The 26628-nt window shown below is 40.0% G+C and overlaps 1 protein-coding gene across 1 annotated transcript; it reads right to left on the minus strand.

Annotated features, from left to right (window-relative positions):
• Window positions 1-244: 244 nt before the first annotated feature.
• On the minus strand, window positions 245-25447 carry LOC137177140 (heparan-sulfate 6-O-sulfotransferase 3-B-like). The gene is made up of 2 exons (XM_067583266.1): window positions 24562-25447; window positions 245-1632 (listed from the first exon to the last, which is right to left on the minus strand). Exons 1-2 carry the CDS (start codon window positions 25104-25106, stop codon window positions 876-878), a joined length of 1302 nt encoding a protein of 433 aa, XP_067439367.1. The 5' UTR covers window positions 25107-25447; the 3' UTR covers window positions 245-875.
• Window positions 25448-26628: the final 1181 nt, after the last annotated feature.

Here is a 26628-nt window from a genome sequence, read left to right on the forward strand (position 1 = left end):
GAAACTACCTCTGACAGCCTGTCTTTCAAGCCTGCAGCTCTCCTCTCTCTCCGTCTTGAGAAAAAGCCTCATCAGTGTACGTCAGCGTGTCAGTACGTGCGCGGATATGGGAGAAGTTGGCACACACCGCATTAAGATTTCAGATTTTTATGGTGAGAACATGCTGTGAGAAAAGAGCGAGGCAGAACACGTGCGTGAACACATGCGTACCAGAGAAGAGTCCATCAGGGACAAATTTACATCACTGGATGCTGCATATTTTTATTGAACACATTTCCTTTCAAGAAATTGCCTTGATTGTTTCTGTATATTGCAGCTTAGTCAGTCAGAAAGAAAACACACTGCAGACTATTGCCAAGGTTGTGCTTTGATATTCTTATGAAGCCAAACATCACAGAGTAACTACAATATTTCACTGATCAATACGGAGCTAGATCACGAACATGACACAGAGGATCCTTCAAGTCATTCACCATTTTGAAAATATCCTAAAATTGGCCTTCTTCATGAAGCACTTTTTTTTTTTTTTCAGGTCTACTCATTTTTAGCGAAATTTAAGAAACATTTCCACTGCTTTGAGAACATTCAAAGCACTAATGAATAAATAAATGCATTTCACAACTGCAGTGCCAAAATTAGCCATAAGAAAAAAACATAAATACAAAATATTTAGGTTGCCATGACAATTACATCCATCATAAATATTAAGACATCATTCGGCAGTCCAACAATGCGCTATGAGGCTATGAGGGCAGGAGGTTTTGGCAGATTCACAGCAGAGGCGAGACAAAGGGAGACGGATGGAGGAGAGTAAAGCACAATGAATCAAACAGCGATCAGTCAGTGCATTGGAGTTTTTAGTTCCTGTTTTCTCCTCACCACCGCACCACCTGGCTGCTGTAGTCCTCTGTGGTGGCCACAACCTCTAGCACCTTCACCTCCTCCTCCACCTCTTCCTCCTCCTCTCCTCCTCCTAGTCTCCATAGCTCAGCCAGATAGGTCCTGTGCATCCGCTGCCTCTGCTGCCTCTCCTGCCGCCTCCTCAGCCGCTCCTCCTGGTGCTGCCTTTGTCGGTTGTACTGGTAGCGCCGCAGGAACAGCTCCTTGGCGTACTCGTACAGCTCCACGTCGAGGGCGTTCAGCCCCTCGATGCGCCACCGCACCTTCTCGCTGATTCCAACGCTGGCGGCGCGTGTGCTGTTGATCTGCGTGAAGGCCCGGATGAAGCGCAGGCCGAATGTCCGTTCGAACAGGTACTGCGTCTTGTGCTGGAACTCCGTCAGGCCGTAGAAAGCCATGTTACGCAGGTTGGCCTTGGCGCTGGCGAGCAGCACGCGCCCTCGCTCCAGCTCGCTCATAGAGGACATGTTGTAGCAGCCCACGAGGCTGAGGTCGGCCAGCATGCGGACCTGGCGGTTGTTGGCGAGGTTAGAGGGGCAGTTCATGAAGTCTGCCAGGGCCACGCCCGTCCAGTCTTCACCGCTGTAGCAGGCGGGCAGCTCGTCCTGGGTGGGCGGGCGGCCGTCACACATGTGGAGGGCAGTTTTCCAAGTGGCGCCACGCTGCACGTGCTTCCACTCACTGAGGTAGCGTGACACAGGGTCGCGTAGCATAGTTATGTAGTAGAAATTCCTGCAGGGGGAGATAAAGAGACACATAAGATGAGGTGTCTAGCATGCATGTCGACAGTCTTGTGTTGTCCATTGAATTTCTCTGTGACTTTAAGGAATAGTTTGACTCTGGAAATACACGTATTTGCTTTCTTGTCGAGTTAGGCTAGAGGATCAATACCAGTCCTAATATATGTGCACTAAATATGAAGCTCTAGCCAGGAGATGGTTAGCTTAAGTTAGCATATAGACTGGAAGCAGGGGGAAACAGCTGGCCTGGCTCTGTCCAAAGATAACAAAATCTGTCTACCAGCCAAGACAGACAAGTTGTGGTTTTCTAGAGGGTATGTGCTGGATTATTTCTTGTCCCGGTGCAGTCTGGTCTTCCTAGGAACTTGCTGCAGTCGGCCAACAAATAGTCAGGCAAATAGCACCCTTAAAACCACAAATTTACATTATTACTTTTTTTTTCTTTCTATTTTTTAATGCTAAGGTAAGCGAAAGTCCTGCTGGCCTGACATGAGAGTGGTATCGATCTTCTCATTTAATTCTCAAGAAGAATTCCCAAAATGTCTGTTCTCTTCCTTCAAACTACATTTTCCTTTCAACCTCCTGCATCAGCACACTTACTAGCTGCCCTCTATTGAGATTCACTTTGCTTTGGTCCTCGTCCCAAGATTATGTCAGGACAGCCTGCAACTCTATTAAAACAGTTGTAGATAGTTTCTGTATGAGGCTTGTGCACGTCTAAAATCCTCCCCATGGCATGAGTTTTCATGCACAACTGCATTTCAATACAAAAACAGTGAGCTGGGGCTTGAACTTATTATTAGAGACCCACTAAGACACAGTTGAAGTTTGAGTTCTGGCTCTTTTTCCATCACTGTTGATGGAAATAAGACTTTTTTACCTTTGCATCGATAATACGGATTCTATTTCAGTCAAAGCATACTCTTTTAAAATGTCATTCGTAAGCTACATTACAACAGCGATAAGTTTAGATATTATCTGTATGTGCAGTCAAAGATACAAAGTTTGAAAAAACTGACACTTTCAGCACAGTGAAGGAGGATGAAACTATACATCAAATTTCTGATATCCTGCTGCAGTTAAAAAAAGAATGAGCAGGAAGATATATAGCACAGCGCTGGAAGTGCAATGAAGGTGTGATTAGGGTTTATAGGAAAAACATCATCGAGCGTGTCTGAGGATGTTAGAGAGCAATGACAGAAAGCAATGCAAACCAAGCATGTATAGCATTTAATATCCCGCAGATGTGAAATTATTTTTGTTTTTGTCACATCAATTTGCTCCTGCCTACCTCACATAATGAGTTTTTTTCCGTCTCCAGCACCTTTCATGTTTCTGGATCACTCTCATCTGCCACGAACAGCGCTTCAAAAAATTGCTGTAACCCAGCCGTACAGAAACCTTTTAACCACCACACACAGCTCTCTCTTCTTATCTATTGAGTCCAGGGATGACCAGCATAACAGTGAGGTGACGGAGGGAGTCAGCGCGAGGAGAATTTCTGCCATTTTTCCAAAAGTTTTTCAAAAAGAAAACAACATAGATAAAAGGGAAATTGAAAGCGTTCATCTTGTGTGCAAAGATCACCATGACCTTTTGGTTTCAGAGACAGACAACAAATATAAAGCTTAAGTAAAAAGCTGAACATTTTATTTCTTTCATTCCACAAGGCTACAGTTTACTTCATGGAGCTTTCAGTCAACAGCTAAAAACAAGAATTCAGATTCAAGGACATTTTACAGAAATGCCGCTCTGGAGGATTCTCTTTTAAACCCTGTTACATGAATGGTCAGTTTTCAATACACGATGCATTCCTTTTTCTCTGTATAGAGTCTTCCTACTTGTTGATACTTCTTTCTTCAGCTACCTGTTACCCTGCTGGCATACGCTGTTTCTCTTTGAATTTTTCTCCTCGTGAGTAACTCTCCGTGGACTGAATTTGGCCGAGATGAGCAAAGGCTGCTACGAGGAGCTGGATGAGCTCCCAAAATCAGATCCCGTGTGGTTTGTAGGTTTTCTTTGTCTATATACACACACACATACTGAGTACCTGAGTGTGACTGTGTGATTGGGTGAGGAAGAGTTTGGACTATTGGACGTACACTGGCACCTTTTCACCTGGAGAAATACTTCATTTGAGTTACTGTTTTTTCTATCAATAAACCTAGAAACCCTTCACAGTTACATTAAAGTGTATTTGTGCAACAAGTAAAGAAGTGACATATACATATTTATAGTTATAAATACTTTCTCTGGACCCTCTCCTAGATTTACAGAAATACTAGAATAACTGTAAGATATTTAGACACATGTTAACAGAGGTTAATTATGTATTCTGTTGGATTGACTAAGCATGGTTCAACAATAAGGCTTGCCTGACGTCAGGTTAGTAAATCTAGCAACTCATTTGTCCAATGTTTCAATCATTTTTTTTCAATCATCGTCATATTATAAATCATGTTCTCGTTCTCTGGCAACACAGCATAACCACTCCCCATTGGAGAACATTGGCACACGTCGTTGGCCGATCAAGAATTCAGTAGGCTAGTAGTGTGATACATGAAACAAACATCTCTCAGGATTATGTGAGCTCTGTCAAATAGAGGAATAGAGCGGAGCGTGTAATTTTTCACTGCCATAAATACTCTCGAGAACAAGAAACATTAAAAAGAGGGAAATCAGGAAGCTTGGAGCAGAAGAAATGAGTCTAAAAAATGTATTTGCCATCGGGTTGGGGAGTCTGTTCCATTATTTAAAAGAAACTAGGCTGATCAAAAGAATTAAGAGTTCAGTGACATATAGGGGTCATACCATATTGGATATGCAAGAATGTTTGTTGCTTTGCATCTATGACTCTCTGTGTCCTTGTTCTGTTTCATTTACTTAAATAAAGATTAAACATGACAATTAACTTTATCTTATTTTATAACCGCTAATAAATAGAACAATTTGTATCGGGGTAAGTTAAAAATTGACTCAGGGCAATTAGATTTCTGACCTACTTGCCCGACTGGACGAGTGGAAAAAACATTACCACTGAACTCTGCTAAGGTCAATCAATTTGTTGTGCAGGGAAATTCTCTGCCTGTGAAGACCAGGCGCAAACAGACCACAAATGGGATTAAAAAGGTTATAATGGGAAAAAGAAACTTGTACTACTGTGAATATAGACATATATATAGGCTAACTGAAAACCAATTATTAGAATGGTAAATGAATCAAACAGCTCATTATTAATATCTCATTACTGTAATTCAGACATAAAGAGATTTAATTGAGCATTTTAATTTACCTCAGTATTAACATCCCTATCAACACCATCTACATCTGCTCTGTTTGGTAGATATCTTTACATTTAGTGTGTTGGAGTGCAGAAGTGATCATATTAATGATGTTCCTATGACTATCGACAGCACCATGCATCATCTTTCATCTCATGACATTTATTGGTAGAACAACTGGCAATGTGTGATGCTGAACTTGAATCATATTGTCTAACTTTATAGAAGACATTCGTCCCCACCCCCCAAAAAAAGTCAGACCACTTTCCTCAATAATCATTTTCACACAGTCCCAAAGATCTTCTTTCATTTCAGAACTTGCCATTCCCTCCCAGTCCTCCACTTGTCCCCAAGCCTTTCCACATCACCTGATCTCCACACCTGCTTAACATTTCCTCATCAGTTAATCAGTAAATAACCTACATCTTCCTTGTAGTTCCAAGACAGATCATCTATTGTGCCATCTTAGCCAAACTATTCCAGATTTCTTTTCTTCTTCCTGTTTGCCTTGTTAATGATCCCTTACCTGCCTTTCTTTCACCAAACCCTGTTTTCACAAAACTTTTACCTTACTTGTATAATCTACAAGTTGTGCATCTGAGTTCTGTTTTACTGAGCTTTTACACTAATATTTAACTTTTTGGCCCCACATAGCTCAAGAAAAAATTCACCTTCATGGCTTTTTTTTTTAATTTTTAATTTTTAAATTTTTTTTATTTACCAAGGATAGTCTAAGAAGGAAAGGCTGTCATGAAAGGCTTCACTCATAAAGGATTTCAGTAAGACTGAAGTAATGTTTGACAGAAACTGAGAGTAGAATTGGGACAAAAGATGTGTCTCATTTTGCTGACAGAATCTGTCACTTTTTTTACAGCAAAAGAAAATGAACATTTAATGTCAGACTCTGGTTATATTTTTGCACAGCAAATATGCTAAGAGCTTTGTTGAGTGATATATATCCAACTATGCTTAAAAGGATTGTGACTCTAACATGGTGCATTCTGTTAAAATGCATGGATTGCAAGTCCCATCATTCTAAATCTGCCTTATATTAGATATAAAACGCAGTGCAGCAAGCATGTAAAAACTGGAGCTTTTTACGATGAGAGCATCTGTGCAGCTGTAATTGTTTGGAGTTCACTGCTAAAGTGAGAAATTTGATTAATTGAGAGAGAAGCTGTGTTACTGGACAAAGAGTGCACAGCCAACAGCCTTAAAAGCTCCACAATTTAGCAATTATTGCTGGACGGCAGATATCAATCAGCTGTGATATATACTTAAGTGAGTGCCATGATGATATCATGGCAGCACACACCCGCAGACAGACACACCACCCAGAGATAATGGCCATCCACAGTGGAAGCTAAGTGAATTACCCTGCCATCTTCGCCGGGTTGAACGGACAGCGCTAGATGGATGGACACACACGAGCGCCTCACAAAGCGGCCTTTGTTGTACTTCCTGGAAAACAGCTCAGTCTTTTCCTCCTCCAGTGCCTATCATCTATCTGTACAGCTAACCACAAGACAGCCGGATCAATAAATGTCCATGCAACTCCGCCTTTCTGCATCTGTGCTTTCATCCTGACCTATTGACAAAGAGCAGCAAATGTCAAAGCTCTCCTCTTACTCGTGTCAGGGAAAGAGGCAGGGTCAGATTATGAAGGTCAAGAATAATTACTTGCCGGATGAATGGCTGTGGTTTTCTCAGGGAGGAAACGGCGAGTGTCACTTTAATCGAGCATTTTATAGCGTTCATTATAACAGAAAACCAGCAGGAGGTTCTCTGCAGGAACATTTTGATCCAAATGTCTAAAAGTACTTTCAGTAGCAACATTTCACTCAAAAATGAAAGGTCTTTGCTTCTTAACCCTATAATAATTGCATCCCATTTTTTTTGTTGGTTTGTTTATAGCAAACAGTTGCCTATGTACACATCCATCAGATAGCTGGAGCAACATTAGCATTTGAAGGCATGTTTCTGGCCACCTGATGAATGGAAGTCCAGTATTCACTTTCCTTTTTAGCTCTTTTTTGGACTGAATCAACTCCTGAGAAAGGTGATAGAAGTCTGTTTTACAGGTCTTGGGGAGTACTGATACATATGTGAAAAGAATTTGCACACAGCCTCTCTGGAGAGAGAGAGGGCAAAATCTGATAAAAGTGATGTCACTTGAGTCAGCATCGGTTTGGAAGTCTGACAAGTTTGAAAAAGAATCATGGGTGTGGAGTTAGATGTAAGTGAGGTTATCAAATCTCTGTAGCCTGCTCCTCATCTCTTTTTAAGGCTAGCTGCTCCAGGCTACATTAGCCAATACTTGCGTAACACACCTAAATCTGTACAGCAGGGTAAATCCAGCTGCATTGTGGGTAAAGTAGGCACCAGGTTTGGACAAGGAAGAAGAATGCCTGGAATGAAAAAGACGTTATCTCTGGTTCTAGTGCATCTATTTGGATCCTTTCTATTTTTAAACTGCCCATTGTGACTCTTGACATTGTGACATTGAGCAACACTTCATCGGTGTCGTATATAAAAATATTGATTATAGCAGCTTTAAATGTTCTGGTGTTTCTAAGTTTTCCAGTGAAATCCTTGCAAGTTAAAAGGAAAACTTCTTTGCCTCAAACAACTTATCTTCATCCATCTCTTTCAAACATCATCTGTCATCCGACCCCGCTAATTCCTCTCTACTAATGTGCTCAATGGCTTTCAAGTTTTTCAGGCCTGAACTGGACAAAGTGGGAACATTTTCTGTGTTCTCAGATACCTGATTGATTGAGTCAAACTCTAACGTTGTCAGTCAGATGTGAGTAAATATACAAGGCGCTGAGGCTGCTCTGTCATATAATAGCGCAATCATTGCTGACTCAACATAACTACGTGTGAGATCATGCATGGTTGCTCTTTGAGGTAAAGTTAAATCAGCTTGTTGCATTTTGCTACCGATCAATCCAACGCCTCCTCATTCATGCCCTTCTGGCTGCCCGTCACCTTTCTCCACACAGCAAACCTGCAAACACTATTGATCGGCCTCTCTCCGTCCCTCTCCCTGATTGTCTCTCTCTCTCTCTCACTGGCTAAATCACCATCAAAAAGCTACAGAGGAAACTCACAGCAAAGGATCGATATCTGCCTTGTTAATTCACTCACTACCATCAAGGACACCGTCAGTCTCATGATAAAAGCCTTGATGGAAACTATTTACGCTTCTGAAGAAGCAGCTCATACAAAAAGTATCTGGATCGACAACAATGCTATTTATTTCATCTTTTAAAAAGTGAAAATACATCATGTTGCTTTTAGCTCAGTTTCTGAAGAACGGTTTCACTGTTTCAACTCAACGTCACACTGCTCCGATGAACGCCGTCAATGAAGTCGAATTTCAAAGCCGTTTCTATCGGCCACATTTGGAAAAGAAGCGACTTTGAAAACAAGCACAGGACTAGACATCAATTTCACACTGAAGTCAGGGTGTTGATAACTCGCACAGTTGGAGCAAATCCATTTTAAAGGTGTTTCTGAGCCCACAAGGGATCTCTTAACCAATGCCTCCAAGAGGGAACTGCTGTCTGGCAAGAAAGGGAAAACCTTCAGTCATACAGTCATCTCTAGTCACATGCTGTCTTTAACAGTTCAATTTTATCTCCCTAAAATCACTTTAAAAAGCCCTTTCGGTTGTGATGATGGCTTTGCGAAAATTTTTTGGGGTGTGAGTTGCACTTTAGTTCTCACATTTAACAGAAGAGAATGAACCCCGTCTCTTGGAGGAAGAAGAGCAGCTTAAATAAAACTAAAAATATCAATCTTACATTTAATCTGATTTAAAAAAAAATATTTTAAACACACTTCCTCATAACAAGAATTCTGCAAATATAATTCCACTCATTTTCAGATTCTTTTTGTTCTATTTAAGGGTTCCACTGGAAAGTATTTTTGTGATTTGCTATTTCTCCGAAGCAGCCTGCACATGTTGTTGATTGCCTAATTAGTGATGATCCCACCTTCCAGATGTGAATATCATCTGTTTCTGTTTCCAAGCATACACACCTCTCCCTGATCACAGTTTAACTAAAATTAAAGTTGTATTTTAACTGTTTCAACATAGTGTTTAAAGCTGCTCTAATCTATATTTTCATAACAACAGAGCAAATTACTGTATATGTGAAAGCAATTGTATTCACGGCATTGAAATATCACAATTATCTACAGACTTTCTGTGTCTTTCACCCTTCCACCAAACAGCAGGTAGACAAATTTAGCTACTAGCTGATGAACAGAACGGAGCAATTAGCAGCTAAAGAGAGAGATGTTCTCTTCTTTTCTCAGGAGTTGGAGGAGAACAAAACCAAGCTAAAGGGAGAGATGTACATATTATTAGATATAATATTAGATGTACATTCATCAGGTGGAAACAAACACAACTCCAACTGAATGCTAATGTTGCTACAGCTATCTGCTAGATGCGTAAAGAGGCAACTCTTTGCTAACACATTAGCTACTTTATTAGGTAAGATTATGTGAGTTGTATTTACAGCTTGTTGTGCTGCACTCAAGAGGCCAAAAATGATCTAATGCAGGTTTAATACTTTGAAAAGTATTAAATGAATTGTTACATTTATGTTAATTCAAGTATTTGCCTGAATCCTTAATCACATTTTCACCATTAGATCATCCTGTCTTGTTCTGCCAACTTTTGACGGTCTTCTTCTTCTCACATTTATTTCAACAAGACTTCAGAAACAAAGGAAACTTGTTAAAGTTTAAAAACTTGTATATTTTCTTGACCAGCTTCTTCCTATAGTACGAGCAATGGGGTCTTATAGGAAGACAACATTTTCTGCCAAAGTTGGAACAGTTATTTCACATGAGAGATTTTGTTTTGTTTTTTTTGTCTGCTCTTCTCACTGGTTTGAAATCATAGGCTTTATATAAATATGGACGACGCGTCTCCACTTCATGCCACTATGCAAAAGTGAAGCCAAATATCTCCTTTCCGGGAGCTGCCATCTTGCTTGTGTGACGTCATTTGGAGCCAGAGTCTGCACAGTAGAGTCAGGCGACGGGATGATGGTCCGGGGAACACGCCCCCTTAGCCGTTCTGCGGCCTGACGGAGGTTTGAGAGCGGCTGTCACAGCTGTCAATCATGCCGTCAGACCCCCTTTCTATATCGTCAAATAACTAATTAAAACAAACTTATAAGAAAAATGAGCACTTGGATAAACATGACCATGATAAGAACTACTTGAAATGACAGAAACCATCTTTGGGAAAAATTTATTTGACATGTACTTTGATTTTTTAGTTTGGCTCATGTCCCATCCGCTAACATGGAGGGGGCGGGACTTATGACCTATACTGCAGCCAGCCAACAGGGGGCGATCTGTCATGACGTCCATCTTTCTATACAGTCTATGCTTGAAATGGGTATGGCTCAGTTAGAAAAGGGTGATGTCACATACTTCTGTGCACCAATCAGAATTTCGAGATATCAGTAAGAGTCAAAATGTGACGACAGATGGTGGCTTGTTTGTTAGTAATGCCAGGCCACTGCCAATCAAATGTGATAACACCACACCCACACAGTCCTGAGTCTTTGACTTCTGAAACATGAAATCTAGTTATATAGTAACTAATAATGCTTTTTTCATCTTCAGTTTTTTTCTTATTTGGTCAGGAATGTCTGATGTCATGAAATATTCAGGGGTTTTATCAAAAAGGGAGAGAAATCAACCAAAATAAGACTGGAAATGAAACTCTCTGTTAAAATAGTCATCTTTGCAGTGAAAGGGGGAGTCGTGAATGAGCCTCTCCGCTGGGAGAACATCCAGCCTTTACACCAGGAAGGATTTTGTAGATAACACTGCACTTGCTGAAGCAGATCAAATATTAGCCAGGCTCAATTTTCAGTTTTGCCAACTTGACTGTGGGTGAATGGATGACTACAGAGGAGCAGAGGAGTAACAAATGGCGAGAGCTATAAAACCCAGCAGAGGGACAGAGATTCCAGAAAAGTAAATGAGACTGGCATTAGGATGGATGAAAGAGGAATGTCAGAGGCTACAGATTCAGCTGTAGCAGGGCTGCATGTTAGAGGGGATGTTATCAAGATGACCGAGCGGAGCTGCTCAGTTGCATAGAGACCCGGGAGAGTCTCATCACATCAGTCTCCAGACCAAGAGGTCAAGCGGGATCCATTTTCACTCATTTGATTCTCTCTCTTGTACTAATTTAATCTTTGTGTGTCAATTACGGGCAAAATGATCCCAGTCCCCATTTGCGCACAGCGGGTTCTCCATCCAACAAGTGAACACACAGACACCACACACAGATACACACACAAGCTGTCCTACATCACTTTTGGGGACATTACATAGACTTACATTCAATTCCTGGGGATTTACCCTAACCCTAACCATAACCACTACTTGGCTTTGACACGGCTTTTGTCCCCAATTGGACAAGCTGTCCCCAATTAATTGATCTTAAGTCTGCAATTTGTCCCCAAGAGTAGACTATGACTCACACACACACACCTACACACACAATTCAACCCTAAAGGGTCCCTCATTTGCACACTTACCCATTTAAAACATAACCCAGTTGTAGGGAATATTGGCAGGTAACATTACTTGATTAGTTCCACGGAGGTAGACATTGAGAAGGAGAGGGTGAGGAGAGAAACGATGAGCTAGGAGACTGTTGCTACACTGTGATCTTCATTGGTCGCAGATATGAGATGCTATTTTGGGCGATAAGGCAAAAGCCCCAGGGATGCTGGTGTGGAGATGAGGGAACTGAGTACGCTTCCAGAAAGATGAGGTGTCCAGACAAGCGAGAGTGTGAAGATGTGGTTTTGCTGAAAACTAGGTGGTAGACTATGTGAGGAACCGCAGCCAACATACACTAACACAAATTAAATTATGCAGAGTGTTTCAGGGTTCAATACTAAATGAGAGTATCCAGCGAGTTCTCATCTTTGCATAGAAAATCTTCTTCTGGGGACAGAATCATCCATCTGTATTTATTAAAATTTGGCTGCATTTCAGGTAGCTACATTTCTCCAGAGTTCCCAGAGTTCATTTGGTTTTTAAACAACACCCACGACAAGCACAGTGTTGAGGACATCCACGCACACAACAACCTGGCGTGTGCAGCTTTAGTAGCTTTAGCGTCTTAGCCTTAACCTTTGCTTGACATCTTAATCTTTGCAGCTTTGTGAGGTGTCAACCCGTCCTCTATGAGCTTGTAGATATGGAAAGGATAAATGGAAGACTGCACTCTGCAAAGGTCACATCTACCCACACAAACTACTGAGGAATTTCTTAAAGGCACTTTTTAGCAATATGTGGAGGCTGCTTCCAACACTGTGCTGTACTTTTTCTTGCAGCATCAGTCTTTGAAAGGTGATTTATGAGTTATACCCTTTCTAAAAGGATTGTTCTTTAAAAATTATAAAAAGAGAAGATTCAAATTTATGAGAGAGTATGCTAGATCACACATTTATATTATGCCCAACTAGAAATAAAGAGAGATAAAAGACTTTTTTGTTGATTCTGATGCAGTTCCCATTCAACTGAACAGTTTCATTCCATAATGACTTATCTGTCATCCATCCTACAAAAAGTCTGACGGCACAAAATAGAAACTGTGAGGCATTTTGATGGATAGCACATAATGATCTGTCAACCTGTGTCTTCCTGGCTGTGATTTTTTTTTTCTTCTCTTTGAACAAAATCCACACACACTGTTTTGTAAAGAAGGAATCTTCAATCCAGTCGACAGGTTTCCGTATAAATCTGGACTTCTGGATTAATCCCCCCCTTCCTCCCCCATATAATAAAACCTGTCTTCGACTGCCCCTAATCCCCCTAAGGAGTGTGGAGATTACCAAGATCCTCTGAATATCTCACATTTCTCACAAGAATACAACACGGTGCTCACTGTCATAAAGGGAGTTCACTGAGGGGTTTGATTTAACAGAAACAGCAGGATTTATTTCTTACAGCTGATCCTATATTCTACCATAAAATCATTTCTCTAAATCAATGTTTTAAAATGAAGTTGTAATAATGAAATTAGAGCTAGGATATGTCTGGTTATCCTTAACCTAGGCATTTTCCACCTTATTTTTGTATTTTTGACAATAGATTGCTTTCAAAATATTCTCACTTACTTCGCTTTAGAGCTTTACATAGCTCAACTTTGTGGGGATCACATCTCTTTAAAGGTGCAGTGTGTAGAATTTAGTGGCATCTAGTTGAACAGACTTGGCAGAAATGGAAAATAAAATACTCATAAATATGTTTTCATTATTGTATAATGAGTATAATGAACACCAAGTGTTTTTCTCCATAATTATCAGATATTTAAGAGAAATGATTTTTACTATTATGACTTAGTATTTCACAATTATAAGAAAGTTTCTCATAATTATAAGATATTAAATTACAAAGAACAAATTACTTAACGAAAACAATCGCTACTTTCTAATAATTTTGAGACAATACTCAATTATTTAACTAATCATAATTATGACACACTGAAAGTATCTCATAATTATGAGCTCATGTCATAATAATAATGAAGGGGGAAAAAATCCTGGAATAATGAAAACACTTGGGTGCTGGATTTTTTTTTTCAAGTGGCGTAAATGGGCCTCCATAGGCCTGTCACAGTGTTAAATTAGCCGCTACCTCACACTAGTTGAGTCAAGTCAATTTTCTTATATAGCCCAAAATCCCAAATTACAAATCTGCCTCAAATGACTTTACAGTCTGTACAGCATACGACATCCTCTTAAACCCTTGATTCAGATAAGGAAAAAACTCCTTAAAAATGGAATAAAAAGGAAAAAACCTCATGATGTTGTGTGGACAGAACAGACAGAAAAAACAATTGTAAAATCATAATATGGAAAGTAGAGAATTAAGCCTCTCATGTTTTAACTAAATGTCCTCACATGTATTTTCGGTCACAAATGTTGGTTGTATGCTCATATAGACTGCTCACTACTGTGGTAATTACTATTAGGATCTTTGCTGTGGAAGTCTGTCAACACAAGCCGACAGAACATCAATACCCACCAGTGCTGGCAGAATAAGGTATTAGAAATCATTATCAGTTTATTATCATATTCACACAAGTCCTTAAGTCTGCACCATGCATCTGCTGTATTTGGTTTACATTTACATTTATTCATTTGTACAAATGAGGCACAATGCAAGCCACAGTCGAGTAAAACAAGCCACACACTGGTTATGGTTTAAGCTTAAATGCATACTTACTATAGGTGTTTCAATTATGTTTTACTTGAGATATGAGATAAACAAAACAGAATACCAAAAAGAAGCCAACATGTAAGTGTGTGTCAAGTGCTAAAATGTGATAAATGGGGTACTGGTGGTATAACTGATTGTAAAAACTATGAAAGTAAGGCTCTAAATTAAAAAATGACTTTAAAGGAATATTTTGACATTTTGAGAGAAGTCTGATTCCCTTTATTTGATGCCCATGGGGTAGAGTCACTTTGCTATCAACATTAATCTTTCATAAACCGCAAATTCCATTTTGCTCGCCTCCCTCCACAGGGAGGTCAGAGGTCATTCAGCTCTCTTTTGGACCTAATTGTTAATATTATCATCATTCTGCTATAAAGGCATGTGATCAAGGTCACGTTTGCCATGGTTTGGCACTGCAGACTGTGGCATTAATTACCATATGCCAAGTCACGCAAAAGGTGGTATTTTTAATTCAGCTAGACGTCATCAACAGGCTGGTGAGGACATGTTGTGTCATAAGTGTGAAAAGACATACTGTAACCCATACTTTCAAACGAGCGCACCTCCTGCTTTATCAGTCTACATCACAACACCGAGCTGCAGCTCAGGATCTCCCAGAGTACCCTGATATATTTACCCTCTTTGCCAAGAATAAACTCTGGTGTCAGGTATGGTACATACACCTTTCCACCCACATGAAGTGACTAATCAAAATGAAATGCAAACTGTCTCCTAAACAAAAATGAGTGAGAATCCAACTCACGAATAGATCTTTTGCCTTTTGTACTTTTACAGTGTTTGAGCTGGGATTGTCTGGGAGGAGGTTAAAAGCGTGTATTAGTACATTTCTAGAGAGTCACTGCGAAAACTGTGGAAACTGCACACCCAGTGAGTGCTACAAAATAATAACAAACAAGAACTGATACTAAACATATTATATAAGACATAAAGTATAACCACTGTCAATTATAATTACTTTAATTATAAAATCATACATGTAGAAAAGCAGACCAGACTTTACTGCAGTTCACTTTTAGTGAGAATAACTACATTACTGGGGTACCTAAAATTACCTTCCCATTGTTCTAATCATTAAAGTAAAAAATGGCATTATATTTAATGAAAGACTTCTGGTAAGTCACATCTGACAACTGAATTATTGATATCAAATATATAACAGCATATATCTGCCAAAATCTGCGAGCACAAATGAGATCCATGCACGCAGATGTAGAGGAGTCACGCCCGTAACTCAAACAGCTGTGCATGCATATTATTTTTGCAAAAAAGCATGTGACTGTTATCCCCAAGCACACAACTACTATCACTGCTCTCTCGCTTGCAAAACGTTCACCTGCTAGCTCACAACTGGTTTTTCTTTATGACAGTAAGTGGGCAGTAATTGGTTGAGCGGGTCCACCGTCTTGGACAGCTACATCACCTGGACTAACCACACAGACCAGTCCTATACTAAAAGTGCCCTGAGATAACTTCTGTTGTGATTTCTATATAAATAAAACTGACTTGACTTGAATGTATGCAAACTCTTACACAGAGCAATGCACTTGAATGTGTTTGTCTGAGCTCTGTCTTTGTTTCTTCCATCGTTGACATTAATTTGATAAGACACTGATAATCTGTTTTTTTACTTAGATCCTATAGTTGTTTTTATGTTGTTTATTTTGGTAAAATGCCAGTGCAGGCAAAGATATTGAATACATTGCATTCTAATTGTATTGTATTGGACGTTTTTACAGCATATGAGTTGTTACATCAAATATTTGGTTCATGTTCATGATACTGACCAAGCCCTTATACATGTTGCAATGGCCTTTGCTCAACCATTGTGTTATCTCTCTCCCTGTGTGTGGCCTATGAACCTATTGACAGGGCAAAGTCCCTCTCTCTCTCTCTCTCTCTCTCTCTCCCACACACACACATACACAGAAGACTAATTTGAGTTTTAGACCTGTACGTTAGTGTATATGTGAGGGTGTGTGTGTGTGTGTGACAGTAGAGTACACACACATACATTAACTTGCCCCTATCAATAGGTTTATGGACCACAGAGAGAGAGAGAGAGAGAGATAACACAATGGTTGAGCAAAGGCCATTACAACAGGTATGAAGGCGTGGTCAGTATCATTTGCACCACTACAAAATGACAAAACTGCTAGGAAAATGAGTTTATTGGTTATTCTGTATATTTGTGTGATGTAGGCAATAGCCTCTATTTTTACAGAATGACTGCTCTAGCAGATGCAATTTATTATTCAATGCAGAGGATTTTTATATGTCTTAAAGCTGGAGTTTTTAAATCTAGTGTCTGGGGTGACTTTCCTGCACTGGCGCACCGACATGTCAACCAGCAATGATTGGTTTGCGACTGTTGACCACGGCGGACTGTCTTCAATGCGCCCCCACCACATCGCATCACCAGGGTGGGGAGTGGCTCACGTAAAAAGTATCAAGGGTTTGCAGCGATAATGTCGACAGTGGTTGTGTAGTTACTCTCACTGCCAGAAGGGGGAGACAAAAGTTCCGCACTGCAGGTTTAAAACATGACTGAAGGGGACTTTTTTAAATATCAGAGCTATTTCACTCCCTAACAACATATTTAGCAGTGTGTACAGATTGACACTGGCTTGCAGCAGGTCTACCAGATAACAGTTTAATTTTGTAGTTAATTCAAAAATTAAATGTTGATACAGCTTAGAAAATTCAAAAAATTAGAGGTCATTGATTCTGGCACTGATTTTATGGGGGACAATTGGGCAGGGAGGTTGTAGTGAGGGGACATTTTTAAGATATGAGGCAGTCATTGTCGCAATGGTACGCTCTGGCTCAAACCCTGTTTTTAGTTTCCTTAAGGCATCACAGATCCACTGGGTGCAGTTGGTAAGATTCCTGGCTACTGAAGGTCACACTTTTTTTTGACAATCAGCGTTCTTGTCACATTGAATTTTAACAACAATGTGTGGTTGTCAGCAGCTTGAAATAACTTGATGTGTAAGCTTCGAGACTGACATCAGAGTCAAAAGCAATGTTGACAGTTAAAGGGCAGTATTACGCCTAAAGCGTTTAAGAAACTCTGCTTCAAACTGAACATATTTCTTCTTAATAATATACTGTAAATCTCTGAAATCTCTGCATATGGCTCTCTTTAGCTGCGGATTTAAACTGACTCACTGTAACTGCAAGGGGAGATTAATGTCAAAAACTTGCTACCAGATGTTTTCCCCCATATAGTGTAAGTATTTCACTGAAACAAGGTTAGAAGAAGAATGCAAACCCCATTCTGTATCTAGAACATTGCATTTCGATAAAAAAAGGTTCATTTCCTCTTTTTCACCTTCCTTCCCGACAACTAAACTCTGTTAACTCCCTACATATTTTCAAGCCTATAGTGCCGTTATCCTCATCACTACTAGGGTGCCATTGCCAAATTAATAGCTAAAACTACCTTAACTGTGTCCAGAATGAACTGGGCTAATTAGACACAGGCTGCTCTGTGTTATGGCCAGCCTGCTTTCTTTGCTCTAATCTGAAATAATGAGGTCAGTAATAAGGTTACACTCTCTGACTGCACAGTGTGAGCCCGGCTGCCGAGGACAAACAGGGCAGCTTGGCAATTGAAGCTGGTGTGACGTCTAGCCTTACAGCAATTTTGTAGCCCGATGCGATGTGAATGCTGTAGCCCCATGCTGCGAGCAAAGCCCTGCAGGAGCCTATGACCAGTGGTGTGTCTATCAAAAAATACTTGAACCGGGCTTGTATTACTCAGTGAAGTTTGTGTGTTGGGAGGGAAATCGGCAGACATAAGGAGGGCGGATGGATAGATGCAGGGTTAACGCGGCATATGCTACTTATGTTAAGTAGTAAGAAAGGAGCAAACAAAAGAAAAACCTACAGGAGGTGAATTGTAAACTCAATATGCTCTTCCTGATAAATGTTATGCGTTGTGATCACATTCATTACCACCAGTTTGCTGGAGTGTCTTCGAAACAAAAGCTAAATTGCTCTGATTTGACAAAGATATGTTAATGTCATGCAACTAATTCCCATAAAGCATCACCGGCTGCGCTTTCACAAAACTGATACCGGTTGCTATGCCATCTCTCCTGGTAACCAAGAAGCTAATTAGCGATCTTGTTTCTCGGTTCCTATTCTTGTGCATGTTTCTACTGTGAAGAAACTTTTCAGACAGTACACATATGTCACCAACCCACAATCACAGCCAAGATAATGTATCATAAAAATATGAGACATTTGCATCGATGAGATTGCAGGTATGGCAGGTATTTTTTTTTTTTTTTGTAATATCATGCTCGAATTCATGTATTTTCTGGTGTTGTTAGTTTTTACACTGATGGGGTGTGTAGGAGAGAGGTGACTTCAAGGTGACTATGAAGCGCTTCAAAAGCAGACAGATGGTGCCTCTGTATTCAGACCAGCATGCCAACATGCACCAAATGTGCCAAATATTAAGGACACTTAATGATTTCCTGAAGTACAGTAATAAGGTGAAGGCAGGTAAAAGTCATTATCTGCTACTGACACGCTGATCATGAAGGGGGACAGAGTTTGACACAGCCGAGATTGAGATTGTAGATTGTAGAAGTCCCTGAAATATTTTGTACATTCGGTGCATATTGAAGAATTTTTAGTCACATCTCACCTCATTTCACAATCCCCCTGAGACCTGAATATATTTCATCAGGGGACAGAAAGTAGGGAAATGAGGCAGCAGCAGGCAGCTAAAAGTTGGAGGTTTCAATGAACATTGAAACATACTTACTTAGTAAGTACTCCTTCTGCAGACAAATGGCCGATATGTTATAATTTATGACATTATTAGATTGTTAATACTGATGCATCAGTGTGTTTTATTGTTGTAGCTGGTTGAGGTGGAGTTAGTTTGAGCGTCTTTGTTAACAGTCTGGTGGTTTAGTCCAGAGGTTAATGATTAATGGGAGAGGAAAGTTCAGCTGAACAAATATGTTTTCATTTTTTGGGGCTTTTCTCTGTTTCTCTGTTTTTATGAAATATTGGATCGTTTGGCCACTTTGAGAAATATTTCTTTCTGGTGGAGCTGCTAACAACACATACACACCTGAAATATGACAAGGAGCTTCAAGACACTTCCAAAAAAATCTGAAAATGACTGGTTTAATCTCTAGCTATGCATTACATATGTCTCAATCTGAAAAGTATTCCAGTAACTACAGATAAATGTAGTGAAGTAAAAAGTACTAATTCTCCCTCTGAAATGTAGTGGAGTAGAAGTATAAAGTAGCATATAAGTAAAAAAAAACACCTCAAAATTGTACTTAAGTGCAATAAGTACTAAAATCATGCACTTCCCACTAGTGTTTTGGGAGGAATATGTAGGGATGCCATATGTTATATCTTGTGCTCAAGAGTAAAGAATAAAACAGTGTGGGGTCTGAAGGCTGAGATAAGAATCTCTCTACAAACTACATCACACCCGGATGTAGCCTTAAGATAAGTGTGGGCGTCATCGGTTCCCGTGATGTTTGATCCCTGATGGTTTGCACTCCCACTGCTATATGTGACTTGTATAAGATGAGAATCATCCTTTAATATCAACATGCTAATATTAAGTTGGATTGTCTTTTGCACTCAGACTAGGAATGTTTTGAGTGCTTCTTAAAACACATGAAATCAGTTCAGCCTTATGAAATACTCTGGTAATCAATGATTATGTCAGGTAGAAAGCATTGGGGATTATATATATATTGGAAAACAACTTTAATACTCTTTAACCTCTCTTAAGAACAAAGGGATCAAGGCTGAAACAGAAATAAATCTACTAAACCGGAGTGAGAGAGAGAGAGAGGGAGTAGCATTAAATATTATATTAAGCTGAGCAGTAACATGCCTTGATAAAACAAACACACACACTGATAGATTCAGTCCCGTTCCCCCTGCTGCCATCGTCGTGTGCGTCACAGTCCATCACGGAAGGGCTACATCGCCCGAAGTGACAGAACAAGAGCCTTTCAGGTCTGATAAAACTGCAACATGAAACGTGGTGGCAACACATCATCGAGAGCAGAACAAGCTCTGTGTAGTCTTTATTCAGCAGTTTTAATTCAAAATGACAGGAAGTCTTCGCTTAATTGTTCGCCTATTTCGAGGCTGATTGCTGCTGAGTAATGGTTCCCCCGATTTTTAAAGCGTGCGGACAGAAAATCAACCGGGCATTATCCTCAGGAAATGAGAACTTCATGTGACAGATTTGTGGCTGTTCAATGAGTTATGACTCATAAGTTGGCTGATAAATTCACGGGTATAGAATGAGTTATGAGTCACAGTGCATTTGGCTCAAACTTGATACTGTCCTCTAAAAAAAAAAATGCATGTATGTATGTATGTGTGTGTATTTATGTGTGTATATATATATATATATACACACACGGCTGTACACGCATACTTCACTTGTAAAAGCTGTAAAACCCAAAGAAAATGACCTTCATATAAAAAATAGCTGCTATTAAAATCACAGATACAGATTTGTCCTTGAGCAAGACACTCAAATCCCAAGCGTGCTGCGCAGGAGCTGCGATGACCTCTGACCTCCCTGTGTTGAAGAGCCTCGCAGGAAGAGTATTTCGCTGCAGGGATCAATGAAGTATCACATTATGAGCGAGTACTTCTCGAGACTGCTCGGTGGCGGTATCATATTATGTCTGATACTGTCTGGTGCTGTAATCAGGATGGAGCTGTTGTGGTAAACTACAGAATCATTCTGTAAGTCGACACCCACAAGGGTAAATTCACCACTTATAGCCCTGAGTGGAAACCTGACTCTCCAATCAACACTTGCCTTGTCAAAATAATTGTTAATAAAAAATAAAAAAATAAAAAAACAACAACTTAATTGCAGGAAAATTACTGCATGGCCCAGATATGGTCCCATCTTTGAAAATGGAGCCAACTCATGTCTGCAATCAGCCTCGTACGGAGCCAAGTGCCAATGTTAATGAGTGCTGATTTTTCAGTGACTATTATATTGAGTTGACAAGTGTTGACTAGAGTGTTGTTGACTCACTCGTAGTGCTGATATGGCTCTGAGGCGCCTCGACAAAACTATTTAAAAGCCTTAAATTAAGTCTGATGGCTGCCACAGAGGACAATTAAAGATGCCCTCCAGACATGTTTTAAGTTGTACATAAAATACTCTACTACTACTACAAAAAAAAAGTTCAATTATGTTGTTGAAATCCTTAAAATTACATCTATTCCTTCTCCCTCATTAAAAACTCCAGAATCTATGAATATGCAATTATATTTCAATTCAGAAGTTTAACTTCTGGACATAACATGTCTCCTACTTCACTGTAAAGTCCATTCTCCATGTACATGCACTGGAGGCTTCAACTTTCCACATCACACTTGTGAAAGTTGAATATTGCACCGGGATTGGCTCCAAACCACCTTAAATGTCAGTCCACCTTAAGTTGAGCCTGGTCAGGTTAGGGCTAATCCTTTGTCACTAACTGTGTGTTTAACCCACTTCACTTTAATTAGCGGTTGGGAAAACAACAGACGTGACTTTTCTTGGTCTTGAGAAGCTGCAGCATCCACACACTGTACACTTACTGGCAGACTGACAACTCACTGTTAACCTTTTCCTCTGCTCGCATTCACCGTCACTTTTCTGCCGCTCGCTCTCTCACACTCGCTCACACATTACGCACTGTCCTATCCCTTAAAGGAGCTACGCTACCGAGAGTTTCCCAGGCAACGACACAGAGGCTCCCAAATGCTATTGATTTCCATGTGAATGGATATTTGGCCTTATTTTTGGCATTAAAAAAAACATTTTTTGTCCTAACGGGGTTTCCCCGGCACACTAGGCCTATATCCTGCACAGAGAAGCTCAAACATCCAACTGAAGGAACAAAAAGAAAAATATATTTTGAGTGAAGGGGGACTTTAATGGATTGGAAGGATTCTTGAAGGCACCACCCCCCTTCCCCGTCCTTGTCAACCTTCTTTAACGCTTTCAGTAACATATGGAGATTTGCTCTCTGAACCTACTGCAAAGCAAATTGGCTTCAACACGCAGGCGGCACACCTCAGAGGGCCCAGCCCTGCTTAAGTGATTTACTCCCTTAAGCTTAGCTGTGTTGGTTCTGTAATTACAGGAAATTGAAACAGACCTTCAGATGAGGAAACAGCCTGTCTGCTGGCTTCTCTCTGAATGTGCCGCTGCCGGTGTTGACATACCATGTGGTTTGCATGTTAACACCACAGCTGTAACAGCTCTATAACCTGCATTATGTGCCAATAAGAGCACACATGTTAGGCGAGTGCAGCTCTGGGGGAAACTGGAAGCCACAAACCCACACAGATAAAAAAAAAAATCCAGTTACCTTTGACTTAGTGCCTCGAGGTGAGCAAAGGAAGCTCTGCAGCTCACGTCAGTCTACTGATATAATACTTCTCTCGCAGGCTCAAAAAACATCGAATAATAATGATTATTTTTTGAGTAAAAGCTTGGTCTACATGCCCAAGGTGCTGTCTTTAAATTGCTTGTTTTGTGCAACCAACAGTCTAAAACTTACAGGTATTCAATTTCTAATTATATAAAACTTAAAGAAGCAGCAAACATTCACATTTGTGAAGCTGGAAGCAGCAAATAGCTGTTTTTTTTTTTTGCTCAATAAATGCTTGAATAATTACACAATCCTAAAAAAATAGATTATCAAATTTATTGTCAGTTAATTTCCAATCGGCTAATCAATTAATTGACTAATCTTTTCTATTACACACAAGGTTCTGTGTTTGTTCACTCTCACAACTTATTTATAATTTATTTTAATGAGTTGTTTCTAATTTATTACCACTTGCATTTGTTTTGTGCTTGTTACTTTCCTTCATTTTTAATTTGCTTCTTTGCTAACGTGACTCACTCACCTTGTTTGCTTGGTCATTCATTCATTCATTCAGTCATTCATTCATTCATTCACTCCTCACTCAACAATGTCAGTCTCTGGCAGCAAGTGGCAGAATGAGTTAGGATATGAGTGAGTGAATGAGTTCAGCAAGTGAACAAGTAAGCCACAATATTGAGTAAATGAGTCTGTGATCAAGTGAGTCAGTAAAATGAATGAGTGAATGAACCGTTCAATGCTGAGTCAGTCATTCACTCATTCACTCACTCCTTTAATAGCTTAATTCATTAACTCACTCGTCTGCTCTTTAGTTAACTCACTTACTTGTATTGAATTAGTGTGTTGTTTACTCTATGCTGACTCAGTCACTCACTTGCTCATTTATTTGCACATTCATTCATTCATTTTAAGCTAACTCCCTTTCGTTTACTGGCTTATTGAAGGAGTGAGTGAGTTAATTAATGAGTTCATTAAGCGAAGAAATGAGCAACTGTATTGAGTAAAAGAGTCTATGAGGGAGTGAATTAGTGAAATGAAAATTGTGAATGAGTGAATAATTTAATCAGCCACTCACTCATTTACCCAGTCATTAATTTGCTCATTCATTCCTTTACTTTCAGCTAATTCCACTTATTCGCTTATTAAAGGAGTGAGTGAGTAAATGAATGAGTGAATTTGTTGAGTAAGTGAACAAGTGAGTGACTATACTGAGTAAATGAATGAGTGAATCAGTGAAATGAAAAATGTGAGTTAGTTACCCCGGTGACTTGCTCCCTCACTCAGTCACTTACTTGTTCACTCACTCATTTATTTGCTCATTCACTCGTTCATTTATGCACTTTAATCATTGTCTCCTGCATCTACTGGCTTTATGAATGAGTGAGTGTCTTGCTGACTGACTGAGCCAATGAATCAATGAATAGAAATATGAGTTTGTGAGTGAGTGAGCAAATGAGTAAATGAATGAGTCAATATATAAATTAGACTTTTGATATTAAGAAAATTAGTCTATGAGCAACACAATTAATCAATTAATAAAAACATGAGTGAGTGAGTGGGTGGGTAAGTGAGTGGGCAAATGAGTAAATGAATGAGTGAATATAAAAATTATACTTTTGATATTAAGAAAATTAGTCTATGAGCAACACAAATAATCAATTAGTAAAAACATGAGTGAGTGAGTGAGTGAGTGAGTAAATGAATGGGTGAATGAGTTCATAAAGAGTAAAATGAACAAGTGAGTTACAGGTTTAAAACTGAGTAAAAGAGACAATGAGGATGAAAATGAATAGGTCAGTGAAAAAAAAAAAGAATGAATGAGTGAATTAGTTAATGAGCTGAGTAAATGAACAAGTGATCTATTTTATTCATTTATTGTATTAATGAATGAGTGAGTGGCAGTCCACTTATCGGCCACACCTGTCCTGCAGATCTCACCTTTTGCTCTTTGGGGCACTCTTCTTGTCCCTCTTGTTCATCACTACAGGTACACAGCTCGTGAGCTCGGTCCAGTCCGCGTGCAACCCGCAACTCCAGCCCGTGGAGAACCGGGAGAAGAGCCAAGACTCTGCTTTACCGGGCCGGTGACAGGTGCATTTCCTCTGGCCGGGCATGCAGTCGCAGGGCTGCTCCAGCTGGATGTTTTTGACCAGGTGCCGCCCAAACGTCGTCCCGCCGGTCTTCTGAATGTGGAGAAACACCATCACATCATCTCCTCGGATTTTGAACTCGGCGTGCCTGTCCAGGTCCCGCTCCGTGAAGTTAAATTTGGACGTAATTTTGGAGGGAAGGTCCTCGTCCGCCTCCGGCTCCGTGTAAACTAACTCGAACCCTGATGAATATCGCTGGGAAAACCCTTCTTTCCCGTCACTTGTGAAGTAGCAGGTGTTGCTGTCCGCCGGGCACACATACTGGTAGCCGATCATTAAGAAGAGCACCGCCGCGATGGGAACGAAGATGAGTCTATTGAACTTCTCCTCCATAGTGGGGAAACTGAAAATCACGGCACAAACGGTAACGTGATGTCCGAGTCGTGTTCCTCTTCTCCGCGTCTCATCCTGCGGGGTGGTAGATAAAACTGGAGTTTCAGGTCCCACCAGCAGGTAAGAACATAGTGACTGTCCTGCAGGAGAACAGCTCCACTTCTCCAACTTGAAGCGCTCACACTAAAAACTGTCCGCTGTTTTCCTGAAACATTCACACGTTTTTCCTTCAATATGTCACACTGGTGGCACAACTCGGTGCTCGGTCCCGGCTGTCCTGCCAGAGCCAACTGCTGATCGCTATCTGAGCCAGGGGCACGCGCGACAGGCCTGAGACAATTAACAGAAGCGTTTCCGGTGTGGACTTTCAAAATAAAATCCTAATTGGCAAATACTTAACTGCTGGGATAAAAAGAATAAGGGGGAGGTCTAAATGGAGAATGGAGAATAATTTATTTTCGCTATAATTCTATCCATAAGTAACACAATGACAGGATGTATGATTACTTTGGTCATGGGTTTCATACACTTTCTGTAATTAAACATCTAAAGCAAAAATCTTATCAGATGGACCCTGGGACAAAATCTTATCAAATAGGGGTCCATGGTCTAATTTGCATCAGTTCAGGGGTCCTTGACATGAGAAAATATGAGAACCACTGAATTGGACTATCTTTGCATCTGGAGCTCCATACCTGCTTTCAATTTAGTCAGAAGAAAAAAACAGGTAACCTATTTGCTCCATGTGTTCTGTCAAAATTCACAAAAAATATACAATATTTATAAAATTGCATTTGAATAAGACAGTAAATTAAATATATATTTCTCATTTTTTAACATTTGATGAAATGATTATGCTGACAAGTAACATTAAGTCAAGTTTTGTTGATTTATTAAAAACGACTGCTACTTTTGACAGAAGAAAGCAGTCTTGATGCTGAGGATTATCCTTGTGAAATAATGTAAATTGAAGACAGTGTCTGTTTGAAATCCTAATATTCAGTCTGCATAAAACTCACTATTGACTGCATTATTTTACAAGATTCTTCAGTTGGACTGAACAGAAAGTCGGTCATTTGTCTGCAGAACTATCTCCAAAACTGTCCAGCCAAAATGACTTGTCATTGAGTCTTAATTGTGGTATGTAACATACCAGGGATAGACAGGAATGTGCCCATCATCACAAGATATTCAACCAGAGAGGATGAACTACTTAATGAGTTAAAAAAAAAAAAATTTGTGCAGATAGCCGTTCACGCAAAATTCAGGCCTGCTTCAATTTTGAAGACCAATCGGCGTACTTTCCGGTTTTGATCTGGCTGGCTTGACTCTACATCTGCGCCAGTCATCTGTCCCGGCTGCCGAGCCGGTGACGCAACCGATCTTTAATCACACACACACACACACACACACACACACACACACACACACACACACACACACACACACAGGCAATTTGAGTGGCCTAGAACAACTGCTGGCGGAAAAACCACTAGAATGCCAATAATATACATATGAGAAC

The sequence above is a fragment of the Thunnus thynnus genome, chromosome 24 (assembly GCF_963924715.1).
Source record: "Thunnus thynnus chromosome 24, fThuThy2.1, whole genome shotgun sequence".
Lineage (NCBI taxonomy): Eukaryota > Metazoa > Chordata > Actinopteri > Scombriformes > Scombridae > Thunnus > Thunnus thynnus.